This window comes from Taurulus bubalis, assembly GCF_910589615.1.
Source record: "Taurulus bubalis genome assembly, chromosome: 8".
Classification (NCBI taxonomy): Eukaryota; Metazoa; Chordata; class Actinopteri; order Perciformes; family Cottidae; genus Taurulus; species Taurulus bubalis.
Window position 1 is genome coordinate 25,709,426 of NC_136596.1, and position 23,248 is coordinate 25,732,673.

At 39.1% G+C, this 23,248-nt stretch overlaps 1 protein-coding gene across 1 annotated transcript; it reads right to left on the minus strand.

Moving 5' to 3' along the window:
• Nucleotides 1-419: 419 nt before the first annotated feature.
• Nucleotides 420-23,052, minus strand: npdc1b (neural proliferation, differentiation and control, 1b; the record flags this gene model as incomplete). Its single annotated transcript, XM_079222968.1, has 9 exons — nt 22,977-23,052; nt 11,058-11,216; nt 5,369-5,458; nt 5,079-5,276; nt 3,432-3,498; nt 2,540-2,621; nt 1,685-1,764; nt 1,444-1,543; nt 420-491 (listed from the first exon to the last, which is right to left on the minus strand). The coding sequence occupies exons 1-9, from the start codon at nt 23,044-23,046 to the stop codon at nt 420-422; spliced, it is 918 nt and encodes a 305-aa protein (XP_079079094.1). The 5' UTR covers nt 23,047-23,052.
• Nucleotides 23,053-23,248: the final 196 nt, after the last annotated feature.

A 23,248-nucleotide genomic window follows, 5' to 3' on the forward strand; every position in this document is an offset into this window, starting at 1 on the left:
GAGGGAGAGAGAGCGAGAGAGAGAGAATAAACTTGACTTTCAATAAAACATAAATTCATGCATAGAGGAACTACACAATGTCTAAGTAACATACTAATGAAGATCACTCAATTTTATTTTTATTTAATATTTCATTAAAACAAACGCCTGAAATGAGAACTAAGTTAATTCAGGAGCATTTATAAACATGGATATTCAGGGCCAGATATCAATGAATTAACTGATAAAAAATAATATTTATAATATATAAAATGTAAAAGGTCAATGAACATCTCACTCCTCACCCTCTTTCCTCCATATACCTTACACTCTCCATCCTGTCCATTACAAGGGTAAACACAGCAGTTTTTGTGGAGTGTGTCAACTATTTGTATGAACAAATGCTGCATACAGAGTTTGAAGCATCTCAAAGTCCAGGTTTACTGTTGGAACCTTTGAAGGTAAAGGGTGGAGTCGTCAAACAGTGGGTTCTTCACCTCCATTTCCCCTCTCTAAAGAGATATGAAAAGATTCTGGGTAACATAGTTTATTATCAAAGATGAAACTTATTTGCAGACAAGGTTATAGTTATATAGTTACATGTTAACGTAACAAATTAGAATACACATCCAGAGTAGGCTATAGTATAAAAATGTGCACTTAATGAAGAAGATCTTACTAGTTTCTACGAGCAATTGAATACATCTATGCAGAATAAATAGAATAATTTCATTCAGCATCAGTAACTGTATTATTAGTATATATTAATCATTTTACATGTTCAGGGAAGTTAGACTATGGGGTACATAGATGATTACATTTTCTAATATCCTACGTTTTAGAGATGCAATTTAAAAAAAAGTTATGTTCATATTGGGTTGATCTTCATGAACTTCAAAATAGAAGAAAAAGTACAGCAAATTGCAATTTGGATAAAAGTGAACTGAAGAATTTGAGTTTGAGTCTAAATGCTTTTAAAGCTGCAAATATGTAATGGTTAGCTGAACACAACAACATATAACATTTCAAAAAGATACAAAAATACATTATTGATATCACATTTCCATTATACCTGCATTTAATTATCTCTTTGGCCACTTGGGGAAACAGCACAAGCCATGACCAGGGGAATGCTTTAACCTCCCTGTCAGTATGGCAGTAGAGTTCCTCTGTCATGATGAGCCCTCAAGTGTCGTTTTTACGGCTTGTGTGGACTGTACATCTCAGCATCTCCTCTCATCCCTCTGTGTGAAGTCATGTTTGCGGGCATTTTGAGGCCGCTGTCTGCTCAAAGCGCCTCCCACAGTGCAAAGACATGCAGCTCAGGTTAATTGATAGCTCTAAGGTGTGAGTGTGAATAGTTTTCTGTTTCTATGACTCAGCTCTGTGATAGCGTTTAACATGTACCTGTCCAGGGTGAACATTTTAAAAATAAAAATAAAATACGACACAGAGTTTACTCACAGGTGCCAATCCAGGACACTCATACACTGTAAAATCTCCATCCTCGTTCTCCTCATCTGTCGATGCTCCTGAGTCAGGAACTTTCGGCTCATCCCTTTGTCTGCAGGGTGTCACAAACACACAGTCATCAAATATTAGGATGGCTAACACATATTTGATGAGGTAGGGAGGGACCAAGGACAAAGGACAGACACACATGCCCAGGAAAGATGAGTGTGTCTGGGTTCGGAGGGTGACTCACTTCTCCAATGAGAGCATCTGCTGCTTCTGGTGCTGGTAGTGGTACATCTGGGCACTGTGGGCCAGCTTCTTGTCCCCAGGCTACAACACACCAATAGGCAGAGGGGAGATGAGAAAGTCAGAAGTATTCATCCACATCCAGTATCACCATTCAATTGACTTTCATTTCACAGCATGGCTCCGTACTAGACATGTTTAAGTTCCGAAATTCCTAACGATATGTTGATATCATCAAATCCCTCTACACCAAAGCATTAGCAAGATATGAGCCAAAGAACACCAGCAACAGAAATCCCTTTATCAGACGATTGTTACATTATATTACACTTCATTTAGCTGACGCTTTCATCCAAAGCGACTTACAATAAGTGCATTCAACCATGAGTACAAACTCAGAACAACAAGAATCAAGAAAGTACAATTTTGGAGCTATAAGTCGATTGGCCGATGCCGAGTGGAGTGAACGAGCTGAGGTGTAAAGGTTTGACCCATGTCCTGGATGTAGACTGAACCCGATCTGTTCGCAGCTCAGTAGGCAAGTACCAATGTTTTGAAGCGAGCGGAGTTGTGTTGGTGAATTTAGAGAGGTTAAAGACCAGTCGAGCTGCTGCATTCTGGATGATCATTATTTAGTCCTGATGTGCAGGTGGTACTCTGCATGGTAGCCCCTCCCATCAGTGTATGAATGGATCCAATGGGTGATGTAATTGAGTGGTCGGAAGACTAGAAAAGCACTATACAAGTACAGTCCATTTACCGACAGTTTAATGTACATGTTTTGTTTGGAATTCTAAACAAGTGCTTTGACCATAATTCAACAAGTATTCAGAGTAATTTTATTTCCTTTTCTACTCACCAAATTGTGAAAGGCTTGGGCTCTCATCATTCTATATGCAGGGTAGTCCCCCTTCTTTGTTAGATGCACACCTTTCTGCAATCTGTACAAACAATTTACTTGATTTATGTTTTTTAAAGCATTTGAAGTAATATTGTATTACCACTAGTGAGTAATACAAAAGTAGGATATTTTAGCACTGTGCGCAATAAAAAACAACTGAGATTCATTCTTAAAATGTAAAGTCAGTAGGTTTTTCCAAGATGTTTTAGTGAATCTAATTTTCACAATAATATGAATTGCAAGAATAAATATGAATATGCAAGACGAAATTAGGGGAGCGCTTATTTAAATTATGACCTCACACTAAATGTAGTAAATTCTAAACAATACGATATTTTGATATCTGATTTCAATAATACAGTATTTTCTTATTTCTAGTAGAACACAAATTGGAAGCTTAATTAATTAGTTGATTTATTAAAGAAGTGAAAATTCCATTAATGTTCTGCTTCTCGTGGCTCAAATGTGAATATTGACTTTTCTTTGTTGTCTATCATACCAAACATCTTAGTTTTAGATTTCTGGTCCGACAAAACAAGCAAGTATAAGACGTCCCCTTGAGATCTCAGAAATTATAAATAGATATTTTCTTCATATTTTACAGACCAAGTAATCGATTTAATCAATAAAGTTATTGGCATACAGATTAATCAGCAATGAAATACTTGTTAGTTGTAGCCTAACTTGAAGTTGTTCATAGATTTAATTCATATTCAACATACATTTCATAATTAAGTGTCAAGTCATAATACTGCCATAAAAACAATTCTATATTGTGAAATACTATAGGGGAGAGAAATTACACTGGGATTCAGAGTGTAGTGTAGAAAGGCAGGAATGAGTATCTTACCTGACCCAACAGGCCCCTACTATGATCAAAGCCAGCGAAGCCACCACAATGAAGACACTGCTCATGACTGAGAAAAAAATGCATACACACAGTAAGGGGGAGAGCATGCTGCGTAGATCTGTAGGCGTCCAAGGACGACATGATCCCTGACTGAAAGTGCTGCAACTGTGTTGGAAGCAGAGCATGGAGCTCAAAGAAGAGAAAATAACTGAATATCAGTGTCAGTAATGGCCCTGCAGTATCAACAGTGAAAACAGCATTGATAATAGTAATGCAGTGAGGCAGAACAAATTGACAGTAACAGACAAGTTCTGTTGTGTACAAGTCCATCCTAAATTTGAGGTCAGTCCCGAGATTTCAGAGCATGCAGTTAACATTTTGTTGCACAAAGAAGCTCATTTTAGTAAACTGATTCTCATACTAAATTGTTTGTAGTCTGAAGACATTTAAATGCTTGTCCCCGACGATGGGTGTTGTCCAAAGATACATTTTCCATAATTTTTATTTCTATGATTGAAATCAGGGCAGTTTGAGTTGACTCCTTTCTGCTGCCTGATAATGAGATCCTGGCATTTCCTTAAATAATTTGCGTGGGAACCGTTTTTTGTAACAAAACATTAAGGAATGGTGTGCGAGTCCAGGGTGAGTGTTTGTGTTAGTTTTAGTCTGTTTGAGGAAAATGTCCTGACACAGAGGAAACTGGTTGTGCAGGGAGATGACAGCTAGAAAGAACCTAATTTCCTGAAAAAAGATTCCTCGGTTGATTACTTTTTGTATTCTTTGGCCAATCTTGAGGCCAATTGTTACCCAACATGCTCTAGCTATAAGGCACTAACTTTAAATCAGTTAAACTCTCAGATAGTAAATTGGTTTGAAAAAAATAATTTGAAAGAAATAAAAAATGTAAGCATTTTAACTGTTTATTGGAGAATATTGTTGTACATTTTGACTGCAGCTGCTTGGTAATTGACAAAGCATCATACTGCGGTGCTATTGGGGTTAGGTTGACCACAGTATAGGTTTTTCAAGGGTCTGTTTCAGATCTGGTCCAACATTTTTGCCCCATGCAACCCTTTCAATATATATTTATAGCACTTCAACTAATCCCTATTCTTATTGTCGCTCCTTTGTTTTAATCTCTACTTTATTGTCTTCTGTATTGTGTGTATAGTACTTTTAGTACTAAGTACTTTTGATCCCATCAAATGTCTTATTGTCTTACTGAGTTTCTACTGTGTTCACATTTCATGCAACCTTGCTGCAAACAAATATTGTGGGCCAATAACGATGTGAACTAAATTGAACTTAAGCAGTCTCCCAAGACAGTTTACACCACTGGATCATAATTCCATAACATTGCTGTCATTCAGATGCTTGCTGAGATTCTGTATTGCCCTTTGTTAATTAATTATATATATATATATATATATATATATATATATATATATATATATATATATATATATATATATATATATATATATATATATCCCAATATACATTGTTTTTAATATATGTGTACCTTGTGTGTTAATAAACTATTCAAACCAAATCTCCCTCACAACAGCACTCAAGTCACATGTTACTTCTTTAAGCCCAGAACTACAACAAGACATGAGGTCATGGCCAAAGGACATAAAGACTTACTAATGAAGACATGACCATTTGAGGGGTAGGGGATGATGATGGGATCACTGAGCAGAACGGTAGTGTGGTTTCTGGTGGGTGGAGCCATGCCCGGGAACGAGATGTTTCTGGGCTGCTCTGGGGAAAATGCTCTGTGGGCGGGCCCTGCCTCAGTAAGCTCTTTGGATTTGTGGTTAGAGACGTCTTGCGGGGGTGGAGCTGAGATAAGGAAAACAACGTCATAAGTCATTATATCAGCAGCGATGGAGTGGCAAGTATGAATATGGGTCTAGTCGTGGCCTATCCTGTACCTGGCAGCCTAGACTCAGTTCTCTGTTCACTGATGATGGCAGAGAGGAAGTCAATCTCTTCATCCAGCTCAGGATAAACACTCACCTTACCTGGAGGAACATGAAATCAGAATCCGTCACATATTTAACAAAAGACTAACACTCTAACATGAGGTTGTACTCTAACACTCACACTCTAAACACTCAATTATTATTCAAAGCCATCAAAGAGATGAAACTGCAGAGGGTAAATACAAGTAGGAAGATGCAGCCAAAAAACAAAACAAAACCAAATAATTTGCTGTTGGTGAAAGTCATGAGAGAGAAAAAATGTACACAATCGAAACAGTACATTCCAAAATATTCTGACTTTTAGTCCCTGTTATCGGTTCATATTACCAAAATGACTCCACTTGCCTTAATGCAGGTTCTCAAACTGTGAGGCTCTCTATGGGGCGTGGATGTATTATAGATTTTATATTTTTATTTTTTATAATCCTTTATTAATCCCACAGTGGGGAAATTATTCTCTGCATTTTACACATCCTTAGTAAGGACCCGGGGAGCAACTGTGCAGGCGTTCAGTGTCTTGCCAAGGACACTTCGACATGCAAACTATGGGGAGAACAGGGATCTTGTGGTTTCAGGACGGCCACTCTCCCCATGAGCTATATGAGAACTAACTTATTTCAATAAAAATTCAGCATGGACCATTTTGTTACAATTTTGTGGTTGCTTGTTTAATAGCTATGTTAGCATGGAGTCACAAGTCTCCTTGAAACAAATACATTATATCAGCGAACAGAAAAGCAGACCACTATGCCAACCACAGCTGTTTTTTGGAGTTTGTTGACTTCATGAGCAAGCCTGCTCTCTAGTCTGTCGACCTGTCCAAGGTGAACCCTGTCTTAGTTCACCTTGGACATGAAGCTGCTCTAATATAGCTGCAAAATAAGAGAATAAGATAAAATAAAAAAGGCCAAATTCAAGTCGGTCAGCTAAAAAAAATGAATAAAATGAATTTTGAGAATTAAGTCAATATTTAAAAGAAGTTGTGATATTTCCATAATTATGAAAATACATCTTTAGTAAATCTTTAGTAACTCACAGTTACGTTCAAGTAAGGTCTCATTTTTGTGAAAAAGATTGTTGATATTTTAAATGTACTGTTCCTCTTGCTCCCACTCTTTGTACATCCCTGTTCTGTGCACAAATGCCCTCTGTTGCTGAACACCTGGAATAGTGTTGTGTGGGTCGGTCAAAGCCACTTTGTTTGTTTCCAATTTACAGAGCCAAGGAAGTGTATAAAAACCAGAAACCACAAACAGAACCGGGAGGAGATATTCTCTGAATTTGACAAAAAGTATATTGGATTAGAATCATTGACTGCTTCTTTGAATGGTTAAAATGAGTTAGACTGGCATTCAAAATGTTCTTTCTTCTTAAAACATGATCCGAGTCACACAGATGCACTACTGCTGCTGACTGCTGGAAATTTGAGTCGTTTGTTGATTTGGGAATACTGCTGAGGGTATTCGGTGCATTAAAAGAAAGAGATAACAAGCCTTCCTACCATATATGAACAGTTGCAACCTTGATTGCAGCAGACCGCAGAGCATCATCACACTGCGAGTTTTCAACACTGATGACTATCACATGGACGTGAGAGTGTAGGTATGGAAGGACAATACGTTCACAGCTGGTATTCTGTATTAACAAGACAATTGAGAGAAACGTTTTCATGAAAAAACTCCGATGTAAACTGCAACATGCTTCGTTGGCGCATGAGACGGCAAAATGTTATTACTCTTCGGGGGCGGGGGCTGTGGGTCAGTGGTGAGCAGGGTCGTCCTTCAATTAGAGGATTGGAGGTTCCATGATGTCAATGGGCAAGACACTTAACCCAAATTGCTCCTGTAGGTGTATGAATGCGTGTGTGAATGTTAGCTACTCTTGATGGGCAGGTGGCACCTTAGCCACTGCCATCCGTGTGTAAATGGGTGAATCCTAACACACAGACAACTGTATCTAGTACTTGAGGATGAATGTGTTGTGTGTTGGATGGGGTTGTAAATGTGTCAAGTAATTTCCTTTATTTTTATATAAATCGCAGTACTATTTGGTGTGAGTGGGCAAGAAGATGTTGTTTGCTCTGTATGTATTTGCCTGTTAATGTGTGCAGGTTGCTGGTTCGCTGTTCTACTGTCATGCTTAAAGTGTGGGTGGGTGGCTACAAGTAGAAAGAGATAGAAAGAAATACAACAAAAGAGAAAGAAGCAGATGTGTGTGATGGAGCAGGTCTACGTTAGAATCATGAACAAAAAGCATCAACTAATGGACCCGTATAAGGCTAAAGCTCTTACGGTGGTGATAGTTTACAAGTTTAATATGCATTTTGACCCAAAGGAAGAAAATAAAGGAGCAATTTCACCAGCAGTAAGTTTCATGCCACTTCATATACGGGGATCCGTTACACACTAAATCAGTGATTCTCAACTGGTGGGTCGCGACCCACTGGTTAGGGTTAAAAAAAAAAGAAGTAAAAAAATGTATGTATATATATATTTTCCTTTCATCCTGTTTTTTAAAATTTTTTAAAAGGGACTTTTTTATTGCTTGTTTTTATGCCGGCTCTGGTTTCAACTTGTTTTGCACGTGTCAAACAGGATAATTAAATTAAACAGCCTACTGAATATAAAATTGTGAGAAGAATTGAGTGCTGCTTAATTTTCTATAAAGCACAATGTTTTTCAGTATATACCTACTGATATATATATATATATATATATATATATATATATATATATATATATATATATATATATATGGTCATTTGAGTCTTTTTGAAACTACTTCTTAGTTGTTGGACTTTTTTGTTTGTGCATGAAAGCTGTTGAGTCTGTTTAAAAATGGCTGAAGATTCTGAATTGTTATGTATGTTGTAATACATCGTGTCCTGAAGAAGCACTTCAGCACCTAATTGAGTGTAAAAGGGAATAGTTCCCTCACTAGCATCGCCACTAGCTGGTCGTTTTGGTTTATCATTAAACTTGTTTTTGTGTTGGCATACATATTCTGTACTATCTCAGGTTCAAGCTTTTTTTCATTAAATAAATTGGAGAAGTTGAGAATGTTCCTCGATTTGCGTCACCGCTTGTCATTCAGGCTGGATGGTGGGTCGCGGTGCCAGACCAGTAAAGCAACAAGGGGGAGAGAATGGAAAAGAAAAGGATAAGAGAAAGAAAGCCAGAAAACATTCTATGATGCCTCCCAGACGAAGTCGAAGGATCTTGCAAAATCAGACTGAATACAACCTCATGCTTTAACTGGTTATGAATGAAAAACATTTTAATTTTTTTCATAGGTCCCATTTTGTCATATGGTCAGTGTAATATAAATGGTCAGTTCACCCCTATTACAAAAACATACATTCTCTCTTACCACTAGTGTTATATAGCCATGCAGATAGTTCTGGTTTCATTCGATACGTTTTGACAAATATGTCTAATTTATGCCTCCATCTCTAAACAATGGAGGTGAATAGCATCATCTCTTTCCAGAAACAGCTTATCTGTTCTCTGGGTAGTACAGAGAACACATTTTCTATTCAGCCAGTAGAACAGTGACGGCCGGCCAATAAGAGGGCCTTGAGCCACCCAAAAAATAAAATAATAATATTTATAATATTATTAATTATAAAAATTACAATAATATTAATAAATTATAAACATTTTCAATATTTGTGTTTTTGAGCTATGGAATATACCCAGTAATATTTGTAAAATAGGATATCTGCGCAAAATATATGCTTTTCCTGCTTGTCCTCTCAGTCCTGTGCCCCCGTGCACATCTCTGCTGACCCGTCCACGTGCTGGGGCCGAATCGATTCGGCCCAAGAAAGACAGGTCTAAGAAGCAGTTTAGCCAATCACTGATTAAAGATATAAATGAGTGACATACAATTTATCCAATCAGCCCCCTAAAAAACATCCACAGAGGGGCTAGTCTCTCGAGGTGCCACCCATTTTAACAACATGACAATGGCAAGTGCGAGCACTGCTCTTCAAAGGAGACCAAACGCTAACTCGGTATAATCTCTCCTCCAACACCCGTTTAAGAGAAGAACTTTGGCGGAGAAACTACAGGTAAAACACCTAGTCCCAGATCAACCGGACCTCACCATAAGACAACAGACTGGCGTGAAAGGGAAGCAAGCAGCTTCTGTGCAGACGACTAAGCTACAACAGGACGGTTTGGCTAAGTTAGCTGCTGGATGCAGTTGCGCTAACGCCGTATTTTACTTTCCATGCTTGCTTTTTAAATCAACGTGGACCGATCCGGCATTGACAGCTACGAGAGTAAGGGACATGAAGCACTTGTCGGTCAAATTAAGAAAACATGAGAACACCAGGAGGACACGCATGAACAACTCCGTCAAGCTACAAAGCTAGCATATCAAAATCTAAGTCATCATCGCTACCTACGGACGCCGGACTGCGGTGAAGAGGCAGATCAAAGACGGCACAAAACGAGCTCTTGGAAGGCATGCTGCCGGTTATTATATGATATGCAAGTAACCCAATTAGTGTTCTGGCTTGATTTGATTCCATGTCTGTGCAGGTTTACAAACACATGATCAATAAATGTATTTGTGATGATCACATTGTATGATGTCATTTATTTGACAAGGTTTTTGCTTGTTAAACTGTAGGTAGATTTGAGTTAGTTATTGAATACAAGTCAAACCAAGAGTGAGATCAATTAGTTAATAAACCAATACAGTGTTAATATTTGAATGGGCCCCGGGGCACTTTGTACTTGAAAAGTTGGGCCCCGAGGTCAAAAAGGTTAAGAACCCCTGCTCTAGAGCCAGTATTGGTATGTCTGTTCTGGGCTGTTGTAAAAACATGGAGATATAACATGGAGAATTCTTGCTCCCAATGTAGATACAAATGCTTACAAAAACAAAGAACAATTTACAAAAACAAAAGCCAACTAAAATAATCAAAGTTCTGATTTAAATGAAGTAAACTAAGATTATGAAAATTACCAGACATCAGATTCATCTGAGTTTTCAATGCTCAGATGAATCAGGCACATTTTAGTCTAAACGTATTGAGGGTTGAAATATCATTCGGTAGAAAATAAAGATACCAACGGAAAATGATGTTTACAGCCTTATCTCAGTTCATCAAAGTAATATAGTTCCGACGTTTGTGGAATTTCCACAACAAGTATAAAGCAGAAATAGTGGTTATTTCCATGGTGGATGGCGGAAATGGCAACTGTTTTAACGGAGATCAACCACAGAGATAAGCCACGCTCCTTTCCGGCGCGAATGAAGCAAATTAAGTGAATGGCGCGAGTAAACTCATGCGAGTAAAGCATTGTGAAAATTTGCTTCGCTTTTGGTGTGAATGCAGCATAAGAGCTGGAATAATGCCCACTGGGAGCAGCTGAAGTCTCCCTTTGGTAAAATGCATGCCTCATTTGTAGAGGAAAGGGGACAGGAACACTGAAAAAAAAAAGATTTATTTTAACAGGAAATCTGTGTCATAAACTGTGGGCAGGAAGGGTATAAAGATAATGAAAAACCGACACATTGGAATCACATTTTATAAAGGGGATGTTCACATATATAAAACATGTACGCTGTATGTTTTATTATTTTGGCTAAAATGAACAATGCAAGATTTAGTGCTACCACCTACCTTTAAAGGGATGAGGTGCATGTTTCCTCTTGACCACACAGCGGCCATGGGAGTTCTCCACCAGAGGGCGCAGGCAAGGGCCGCAGAGTGAGCTGCTGGGCTGGCAGAAGTCTCGCCCTGCCCTGGCACAGTCTAAACTCCGAGGGCACAAGTGAGATCCTGTGGACAAAGCCAGGATCCATAATTACTTTTCATAACATTCTGAAATAGAAATACTCTATCCAACAGTCCAACAAACAATGAACAGAGTACATTTTTGAATTGTTTACGAATTAGATGAATTTGTTACGCTGAGATTTCTTTCAATTGTTTATTACAATTGGATGAGTCTCTATGTTCCCCAGGAAGTTTAACTGGAAAAACTGCCTTCAGTGACCTATACTGAAGGCAGTCTCTGTTTTTCCAGGACAAAGTTTATTAGTTCAGACTGTGTCATTTTATCAAGAGAATTCTGTGGATGTCCGCTACAATGTCTATACGACAGTGCTGTAGCTAAATTTAAAGAAACAATTTATGCATTTATTTCAATACCATGTCTCAATATAACAGAGGACTCCTGTGCTAACTTTCGTCCGTCCCAGATTGATCAACTTGTTGATAGTGCTACAGGCTCACAGCTATGCGGAGCCGTGTATGTATACCTCAAAAGTAGTGACTTCATGAACTTCTTTAATAATACGTTTATAACTATTACAGGAAAGATTAATAATCTCCTGCCCTGAACCATTACCGATGTATTCTCAAATTGAGTAACCTTAGAAACAGGTGTGAATCTGTTCACAAGATTAGCAGATGATATATTGCTCTTCCTCCAAAACCTCTACTCATCATGACAGGAACATACAGGAATGAATGAATCAAAGTAATTGAATCATTCTCTAATATCTCTACTACTCCATTAACTGGAACAAATCATCCATCCTTCCATTTGAGAGTAACAGTTGGGATGGGGCAGCCCATACACCACCTATCCCTTTTTGCACCAGTGTCATCACTTATTTAGGAATAAATATTTTCCCCAGGCTGTCAGAGCTGTTCACACTCAACTTCACTCCACTACTTAAAACAATAACTGACGATCTCCTCCGCTGGATGAATTTACCACTATCACTTATGGGCAGAATAGCTACAGTTAAAATGACAATACTCCTAAAATAAATTACCTATTCACAATGATACCATCTCAACCCACCCATTCCTGGTTTAAATCTTTTGACTCAATCATCACGCAATTTTACTGGAAAAATAAGACACCAAGAATTAAACTTGCAACTTTACAAAAAACAAAACAGAGGACTGGAAGCCCCTCCTTTTTTCCACTACTCACTAGCAAATCAACTTCAATATATTCTTAAATGGATTCACCCCAACCAATCAGATTACACATGGTTAGATATAGAACAGACATTTTGTAAGGACATTCAGATTTCAGACCTCAGCCGATTTCTCAGCCAATCAATCAAACGCCATCCTTGCTTCAAAACACTTACAATAGCAGAGACTCTGACAGCCTGGTGGAAATTCCAAAAAATCACAAACATCACCTTTGCGCCTTTACATTGTACTCCTATATGGAACCATCTTGACTTCCTAAACCACAATAAACCTCTATATCTCCACACATGGTCCGCTAAAGGCATCACTCATTTGGTTCAGAAGTATGGCATCGGGAACAATCACTTTCTGGAATATCTGCAACTCAAATCATCCATTCAATCCAAATTTTACATTAAGGCCACTAATCTAGAATTACTTCCTTTAACCTCACAATGAATTAATATCACCTTAAAAAAGTTAATCTCAAAAATATGTAGGATAATATCACAGTCTGACCAAACATTATCCATATCGTCAAGAAAATGGGAATTAGACTTATCCATCACTCCTGATGCTGACTTCTGGACCCAAATCTGCAATAACATCTACTTCATGACCAAAAATGCAAATGTAAAACTAATACAATATAAAATACTTCACAGAATTGACTATACTGGGCAATTCATTTTATTTTATAAATGGGATTCACGTCAGACATCTGTCCACATTGCACTCAAAATAGTCTGGATAGCTACGTTCATGCCACCTGGCACTGCACACCAGTTCAACACTTTGAGAAAAATAACTGAATCACTGTGTCTTCCTGGACTGCCTCGTCCCATTATCCCCTTCACTGTGCTTACTAGGAGACATTTCAACAATAAACCTCAGCAAAACAAACCGCCGATTACTCCTCGTGGCCCTAACTATCGCCAAGAAAACTATCCTCATGAACTGGAAATTAAGGAATAACATATATATCACACACTGGAGAAACCTAATGATTGAATACATGTCAATGGAAAATCTAACCTCCTCCATTATTTACAATACAACAGAACACCACTCCATCTGGTCATCCTTCACTATGTTTTTACAAACATGACCCATTCAATTAATACTAAAATTTTTGTCTTTTTATGTTATTTTGTGGGAGTTTTTCCTGTACCGTTGCGAGGGACCTGGGACAGAGGATGTTGTATGTGTACAGATTGAACAGCCCTGTGAGGCAAATTTGTGATTTTGCACGATACAAAATAAATTGAATAGATTAGAGCAGCGGTTCCCAAACTTTTTAGGCCACGCACCCCCTTCTACATCCCGACCGGGTTCACGCACCCCCAATCCACCACACCTTAAAAAAAAAACGCAACAGATCCTATTTATAGCCGCATAAAATCGGACCAATGCGAGAACTGTTTGCTCGCGCGTGGCGTTTGTTACAAGATTTAGTCCGCTGTATAAATTTCAGTTACACAAGGCGTCACTTTTAAAGAGCAATAAGGATGGCGAGGACACACGCACAGGCTCAGAGGCAGATTACATTTCACATTTATTTACTTAAACACAGTATGCCACGTAAAGAACAAAGAGTGGCACATGCATAGTCTCAGAAACAGATATAAATAAAAAAGGAGTCCATATGAGGATTTTCACATGCAGCGCAGGTGGCTCAGCCTGCAGCAAGAGAGATAGAGAGGGAGAGGGAGAAAGTGAGAGACTATGAGAGACTCACGTGAATGAGACTGCAATTGTTTTTGGCTGTTTTGTAACTCTTCCAATTTTGATCTAAAAAATGTAAGGGGCTTCTGACTTGCACTGGCATGCTTGGTGTTCAGGTGGCGGCGCAAATAAGAGGCTTCAGACAGCTGTTAGCCAGAACCTCACTGCACAACACGCACTGTGGCTTCGGGCAATCTGCATTGCCAATCCAAGTGAAGCCCAGACCCAGATAATTGTCATCATATTTCCTCTTTTTTTTCCCAGTCTGATGCTCACTCTTGTCTCCTCTTTCTCCGACTCCCGGTCGATTTCTTCTCCCGGTCTCTCCCCAACGCACCTCTCCGTTTCTCTCGCCTCCGGTTCCTCACTCTCTCTCTGTCCCTCTCCTCCTTTATTGCTAATAGCTTCAGATGTCCCACCTGACAGCTTCCCCGATTTCAGCCAGTTTAACATATTTTCATGAATGTTGCTGAATGAATGAAATGACGTTAGGTGCACAAGCTAGGCTAGCTAGTGTATACGTAAAAGACAGTCTGGTGGCCGGACCGGAAGTGCATCTATTTATTAAATTGTACGTTTTTAATTTTAAATCTTACAAAGGGAAATTTTATAATTAAAAGATCCTACTCAATTTTTTTTTTAAATTATGTTTAATATTAATTATTACACCATTAGACCACCATTACATTTTTCCTCTCGCGCACCCCCTAGAGGCAGCTCGCGCGCACCACACTTTGGGAATCCCTGGATTTGAGCACTCCCACGATTATATAACTCTCACCGACATGGCTGTGAACCTCCAAACCATTCCAAGTTAAAAAAAGAGAGAGCGCTGATGTGAGTTTAATGTGGACTTTTTAGATTTATAATTATTTGGTTGCTATACCATGTATTGGTTAAAAGTTAACAAATTGTATTTTATCATGCTGGAGATTAATCATATTTTTGTGTTGTGGAGAAAAGAAGGAATTGCCAGATTGTGGATGCATTACCTGACGTGAGTTAAAACAATAACCTAATGTAATATAATGATCATTATTACTATTTGTTTGGGGTCAAACTGTTTAAGTTGCTGCTTTGAAAGATACAACTTTCAAATAACTTTTATTTCACTATTGCTGGCTGTTAGAGAACACCTTCCGCACCTACCTGTGCATTGCCTGCTCTGAGTGAACTAATTGACCCTCACACTTCCTTGTGTGTACGTAGAGTATTTATGTGAAACACCCTACCTTGGTCCCCTATAAACGTCTGCAAAAGACCTTTAATGAGCAGGCCTTCTTTAAGACATGACAATTGTATAATGGCACAGAATTGGCCTCATCCCTACTGTTGAGAATGCTTGGTCATACTTAAATCAGTCATTCACTTACATTTTGAACGCTCCTTAAAAAATGTTATTTAAAAAATGTGTTTTGCTTCAGGTCCTGGTTTAGCACTGAACTGTCTGAGTTTATTCAACAAAAAACACTTATCTGACGTAAAGCAAAGGAGACCAAGAGGACATTGAACTGGAAATCCTATATTATATTAAATATTATAAAGAACAATTCTTTAACAAAGGCTATTCACTTTAAATCTCTTCCGTTTGTGTTCAACACACACATTATTTCAGCCATCTTACCCAAAAACACATTAAAAAAACAAGCAAACTGTAAAGCCAAAGGGAACTGCAAGTGAAAAAAATGATGACTTATTTCCAGGTTCGGGGACTCATTCTCAGCCCTCTATGAAAGTTTTAACAGTTTTCCAATGAGTTTTGGAATACTGTTTAAAATTCATGGAAAATAAAAAATACTTCCTCATTTACGTACTGTAATCAAACGTACAACATTGTGACACTAATGTGCAGAGAAAAATAACTGGACTGTGGACGGAAAAACATTTTGAACCAGCTATCAATATTGACCGGTTTAGCTTCCTTGTCAGATTCACTCTTATGTCTCCTATAGGAACCAAGACACTAGTTGCCGTGCCGACTGCCATGACGACTGCCATGACGACTGCCATGGCAACGAAAGAGGTGCGACATCAGAAGGTGAGTCACCGCACAGATGCTCAAGTCAAAGATGGATGGTTTCTTTCTGGCTGGTGTTTCAAGTAGAAAAAGGAGGGGTTGACAAATGCATGTAAATGTAAAAGATAACTATTATTTCCTCTCAGACTGTAAATAATGATTGTAATTCCAAACACAAAAAAATAGGTAAAGTGCAAATGTCCTGCAGCATACCACAACAACTTCTCTTTCACAAAGTACAAAGATCCCCAGCGCTCACATCTAAACACTTTTTAGATGCACACGCACAAGCAGATGCACAAGCACATGCACTCACTCACATTACTTTTGCAAAGTAATGTGAGTGAGTGCATGTGCTTCTTTAATGGCCCTGTTCTGCCTCCCTTCCTGTTCATCCTGTCACCACTGACTTCCAGTACAACACGGAGTCATGCCATCTGCAGAAGTTCTCTTATGACTCTGCAGTGGTCGGGTGTATTAGGGATGGACGGGAGGAGGAGTATAGGGCAGTGGTGAAAATCACCTGCTTCTGAACGTGGCCAAGACCAGAGAGATGGTGGTCGACTTCAGGAGGAAGACGACAGCTCCTAGACCTCTAAGTGTTCTGGGAGAGGACATGGACATGGTGGAGGAGTAGGTACCTGGGGGTTTCCATCGACAGCCGACTGAACTGGAAGGCCAACATCAACGCTGTCTACAAGAAGGGGATGAGTCGACTCTTTTTCCTGAGGAAGCTTCGATCCTTCAATGTGTGCAGCAAGATGCTGGAGATGTTCTACCAGTCGGTTGTGGCCAGCGCCCTGTCCTTCTTCATTGTCTGCTGGGGGAGCAGCATTGGACCCGGTGACACAAACAGACTTGACAAGCTAGTTAAGAAGGCCGGCTCCATCATCGGCTGCAAGCAGGAGTTTCTGGAACAGGTGGTGGAGAGGAGGACGCTGAAGAAACGTTTGTCCATATTGGACAACCTGGACCACCCTCTCTACCACCTAATGCAAGGTCAGCGGAGCACTTTCTCCAAGAGATTCCTCACGCTCTGCTGCAACAAGGACCGCTACAGGAGAACATTCCTGCCTACGGCAATACGACTTTACAACAAGTGGATTAATTCATCACTGTATACGTGTATGCAGTTCACATACATACTTTGCACTATCTATTGTTTACATTTAATTTGCTTAATTAATTAATACACTCTGCGGCTGTAAATATATTTCATCCCTGTAGCCTGAAGCCTTATCTAGTCTCAGTAAAAAGCAATATCACAGAAAATTAATATTTTACACATGTTTTTCTAATGAAATGTCTAGGAGTTTTTCCATTTTGAGACATATAATGAATATTTTCAATATATAATGAATATTTTCAATATATAAAGAATATTTTCAATATATATATATATATATATATATATATATATATAGTCAAAAAAGGCTACCAGTATTGCTGACACAGAGAAAATGAAGTATAAATGCATTTTTGTGCTAATTCAATGCCAAACTGAGGATCTATGAGCAGAATTCTCTTTTCGTCAAACTGAAGCCTGTTGAGATTAGGCTCGTTCGTTAGAGCTGCGCCTCGCCTGGAATCCAGACGAGAGCAGCAGGCAGCTGCAGCAGGAAGCGTTGACAAGAAACTGCGACCAAGTCGGACAGTTTTCAGCTGCCTTCAAAGTACACACAGGAAGTCACAGAAAAAAATACTTCCTGTTAGTTCCGAACTTTTGTCTACTTGTAGTTTACAAATCACGTTTGGAATTATTCATATGTGTTTGTAAATATATATTTATGTAGAAATGTGTCTGTAGCTGCATCCTTTGGTCTTGTTATGTCTGCCTGTGAAATACATTACTAGTAGTTTTGATGTGTGTTGTATAAATACGATTTTGTATTAACAACCACACAAGAAATGTTTTTAGATCAAACATGAGACTAATAGTCAACAATCCAGCATTAAGTATTCCAACTACACATAAAATAAGGATTTACAACATGTGGTGTTTGCTGTCAGATCTAAGAGCCAATCAGCTCTCTGATGTGGGGACAGCCAGGCGTTTCCCATCATGCACTGGGCCACGCAGTCGTTGGAAAGCAACTGCGACGGCTGACTCTGAAATCGACGGCGACTTGATCTCTAAGAGTATCGTTGACCACGTGTGCATGACGTCAGAGCAAGTCGGGAGCAAGTCGGACACAAATCTAACCGGCATGCATTGCGCGCCGATCGCCGCCGATCGATTTTGCGCAGAACTGGCTCATCTCGAACGAGCCTATTATCTCCACCCCGCCCCTTGATTGGACCCGTTTTTTAGGCAATTTCATTGGCTGTACGAAACGCCTGTCATCTGAGCTGTATGGCGTGACAGGCTTGATCAGGAACAAACCCGTAATACACCCGGGATCCATAAAGGGCACAGGAACAAACCGGTAACACACCAACTAACACACAGTACAATCTGACAAGGGAACAGAAGACACACAGGGCTTAAGTACAAGGGGAAGGTGTGGGTGATTAGACACAGGAGGAAACCATGAGGGCAGGTGAAGGGAATGAGCAATCAGGAGACAGGGCAGACAGACAATCATGGCAATCACAGGGGATGAAGTGCAGAAACACAGAGGACACACAAGACAAGGACTTCACAATAAAACAGGAAACCCCAAGAACTCAAACCGTGACCGAATGAAGCTTGAACGCACTATAATGTAACTAAAACATTACTATCTCTCCTACTGTCAATTTCAACACAGATTTGTTCTTCATAATGTAGCATTATCAAGGATTGGTGATTACAAAGCATTAGGGCAGATTTCCATATTTTTACTGAATATAGGCTGATAACAATTAGCAGTAAAACTTTATTTCACACAATGATGGTTAAACTGTGTATTTAATCCACTGTTCACATGACGCCCTGGTTATTTTCTTCATCCAAAATGCTTCCACACTGCGGATTTAAGGCGGACAAAAGGCTAGCATGTCCTGCACAGTACCCAAAACTCAGGTGAGTGAGACTGACACACACACACACACACACACACACACACACACACACACACACACACACACACACACACACACACACACACACACACACACACACACACACACACACACACACACACACACACACACACCATAGATATCGTAGCTTCTTCAATTCTTATTGTAATGAAACCGGGACATATATAACCACAGCTATGACCATCAGTCTTGACATCTTTATTTGAAATATTAATAGTTTATTGTGGTGTTTGTATCACAATGTCATGTTACAGCACTGCAGCTTACATGCTGAATTAAATATAAATAATAACCAGCGTCACAATCATGGTCACCAAGGTCAGTGACGAAGATCTTCAGCTCTGACAGCAGGAATGTGTTTCTGAGGACAACCAGACCACAGTCAACACCTCAGCTATGATAACGAGGCTTTGACACCAGAGCATACCCACTGACACGCCCTAAAACATTTTGTTCACTCCATTTCTCTCGCACTGAATCATCCATTTCCCACCTCACAGCCTCATGGGATTTCTTTTCTGTTGTAGTGTTTCCCAGCCAGACGCATCAGCACGCGTCACTGGGTGGAACAGAGCTAAGATTGGTCCTAACTAGTCATGACTGCGCCGACACAGAGGCAAAATAACTTGAGAATAAGATTTAAAAGACATCTCAAAACTAATTAAGAAATCTGACATACCATTCTCTATTGTAAATGTACACCCTCTATAATTGTACTAAATGTTCCTATGAGGCAGTGGCCACCAGGTTATTTTTCCCACCAAAATCATTTTCAATGTAATATGATGCGTAGGTTTGCATATGGTCCATAGAGACTACAAAAACGGCCAAAGTTTGGGAAAGACACAATTGTAAAAATATTTTGCACAATATATTTGAAAACTCATTCATATTATTATCTATACTATGGTCGTCGCCCAGAAGAGTGAAAAATACATTTCCATGTTTTCCAATGCACCTACGAGACAAGATGCTGTCATTTAATTGGCTGAAGTGGCAAGTCTGAAACACTAGGTGAAACTTGACTTGCAGAATGACACATAAGTAAATACGCCAGGAAATAATAAAGCCTTATATTAGTATTTTGTTTGGTCTCAGCATTAATATTGTTGACCCTTTTGTGCTTTGTAGATAGGAAAATGCCACACACAAAAAAGAGAGCCAGCTATCAAGAAGCTCAGGTCGTTGTTAGTTAGTAAGCTAACTAACCACACAGTGCAAACCTGCATTTTTTTTTAAAAATGCATTCAGGAAACTACGAAATCCAGTGCTGATGCAGTGCAGGTTGAGGAAGCAACAGCTGGACGATCAGAGCTTCAGGTGAGGTCTTACTCATGGCATGTTGTTAAGAACTACCATGCATTAGTAATGAAATTGAAGGATGTTTGGGGAAACTGACCTAACGTCAGTGTTGCACCCTTAAAACGAACTGTCCACAAACAGGTCCTTCTTCGTTTTGCAACTTTTATTAAAACAAGTCCCAGGTTAAACACAAGCACACGTTTTCGTCTTCAGCCTGCACGTCTTCCTAACTCCTCTCTTAAAAGAGAGAGCGCTCTCTTCTTCAGGGTCAATATAATACTGTCTTCCCTTCACAGTCAGTATGTGTACAGGTAATCAATGTTCCATAAAACCTGAACCTATTACCTAAATATTCTAAATTGCTTTCAAAAAGACATATATATACACTACTCATAAGGTCTACATTTATTCATTAAGGCATTATTTTGAAATGCTTTCAGGAAACTCAGAAATCCAGTGCAGAAGTAGTGCAGGTTTAGGAAGCAGCAGTTTATTTAAATAAGACATCAAAAGAAAGGAAGTGCTGCAGAATAGATTTATTTTACATTCTTTTATTTCTTTGGTTTTTTTTAACTGCACTATTGGTATTTTAGCAGATGGTTTTTTTATTCATTTATTTATTTGGTGAAGAATACTGTTTTGTGTTTAAAATAAGGTTGTATTACTGTTATCATGTTTAGATCAGTTCCAAGTTACACAAATGTTAATATATTTTAATAAAGTTTGCCTGTTTAACAGGTTACTCAGTGTCCCTACCAATGCTGAGACCAAACCTACACCCTTGCGCGATAGTGTTCGTAACAGAACAGACTGTCAAGTAAATGCAGGTCAAACAAGTGTGTGTGTGTGTGTGTGTGTGTGTGTGTGTGTGTGTGTGCGCGTGCGTGCGTGTCAGTGGAAGGAGAGGAGAAATACTGAAGTACAAGTACATCATATTTGTAACATGTTTTTAACTCGTCAATAAATGTGATAGCAGCTGTGAAGTATTCTGTATCTACGCAATACAATACTAATATAATACCAATAACAATGTATTATATTTAAATCACAATGCATAATTAATCTGGAAAGTAAACAACAATTGTTGAGGTGCACACTACATTGTTTTCAAATGATAAAGACATATAAATGTCATATAATGAATCACTTATAAATGTGAATATAAATAAGGAGCCAGAGTGCATTACATCATCCAAATAGAGCTGGTTTATAAAACTAAAACAATCACAGAGGGACCCCTTACAGAAATTCAGGTTAAGCCCAAATGTCACTAACTTCCTGGGAACGCTCCTTTAGGACCATCGTATTTCAATGATTACCTGATCTTTTCAGTTCTAAATCCTGGATTAGACACATTGTTTACGGACATGGCAAACATGTACTTTTTTTTTGTTTTACCTTGGATCATACAAAAAGATACAAAAAAATACAATCAGGCATAAGGTGCTGAGTACAATAACCAGATTAACCGCACTGAAATATAGCCTACTGTCAAACCAAAATATATCCATTAATACAATCCATGTTTTTATGGATTTTAGACACATAAAGAGAATATAGAAATATAAAGGATACAGCCATACCACTAAACACATGTGGCTCTTACCACACAAAATTAAGGAGTACCAAAGGTCAGTATAAACTCCAGACAGGGGATCGCAGAGGCACTAGCAGTGGGAGTAATTTGTCCACACAAAGTACTCTCATCTTTTATTTCAGTAAAAGTAGTAATACCTCAGTGTAAAAATGTTATTAAACGTCCTGCATTCAAAATCTTACTCATGTAAAAGTACTGTAATGTATCTAAATGACAACAACTAAAAAGGTACTTCATAATAGTCAATCATCTTATTGAACTATATCGTTTGCATTAATATCTATATTATTGTTGCAGCTGCTGAAGGTTGAGCTCTTTTACTTTATATACTTCTGGGTAGCGTCTGCATTTCTCCAAGGGATCAGCAAAGTCTTTATCCATCTATTGATCCATCTTTATCAAATTGATTCGAACTTTTTCTGTCTTGGTGCTAAATAAAATCATCGCTTTTCCGAAAAAAGAAAGAAAGAAAAAAGGCTAAATTCTCAAATTGGGAAAAATTACAGCTTCAATCCCCGAGGAGCTATGTTGGCGCTAGTGACGTTTGCATCCAGTTAACTGACCTAACGTCATAGTTCCTCACGAAGAGGAACGACGACTGAAATAATCATTTACACCGTATACCTGCGTGTAACCAGCACCTCAACTCCGCTTAGATGACAAGCTACACATGACCTACAACTAGACCGATCCTAAAAGGATCATACACGTTGTATGGTCATTGAATCCATGAATCTTCAAACAGGACTGCACAAAGTAACATAAAAGGCTTATGGCTACATGTTGCAAACTCCACTCTACCACGAAAGATTCACAACACGCATAATGTTGTGTTGGGGTCGTTTCAGTCAGACAGTATGTTGTTGTAGAGTAATGATGTCATTGCAGCTACACAACCCAGTGTTTGGATGAATGGCAGCAAGTAGCAGCAGTTCCTTACCTGTCAAGCAGGTGCTTAGCGACAACAGGGCTGCAAACAGCGCAGCCTGGTCGAGCAGCGGAGTCCGCATCCTTGGTAGAGCTTCGACGACTGACGGGGACACGCAGATCTGGCAAAGGAGGATGAAGGGCCGGCGGCGGCAGGGAGTCGCTGCTGATCATTCCCCCATCCTCCGGTGCTGAGGGAGGAGTGGACTCATACCAAGAACGACGACTTATGAAAAACAAAATAATTCAGGAGGCGCTGCAGGCAGCAGTAATCATCCGGAAGTG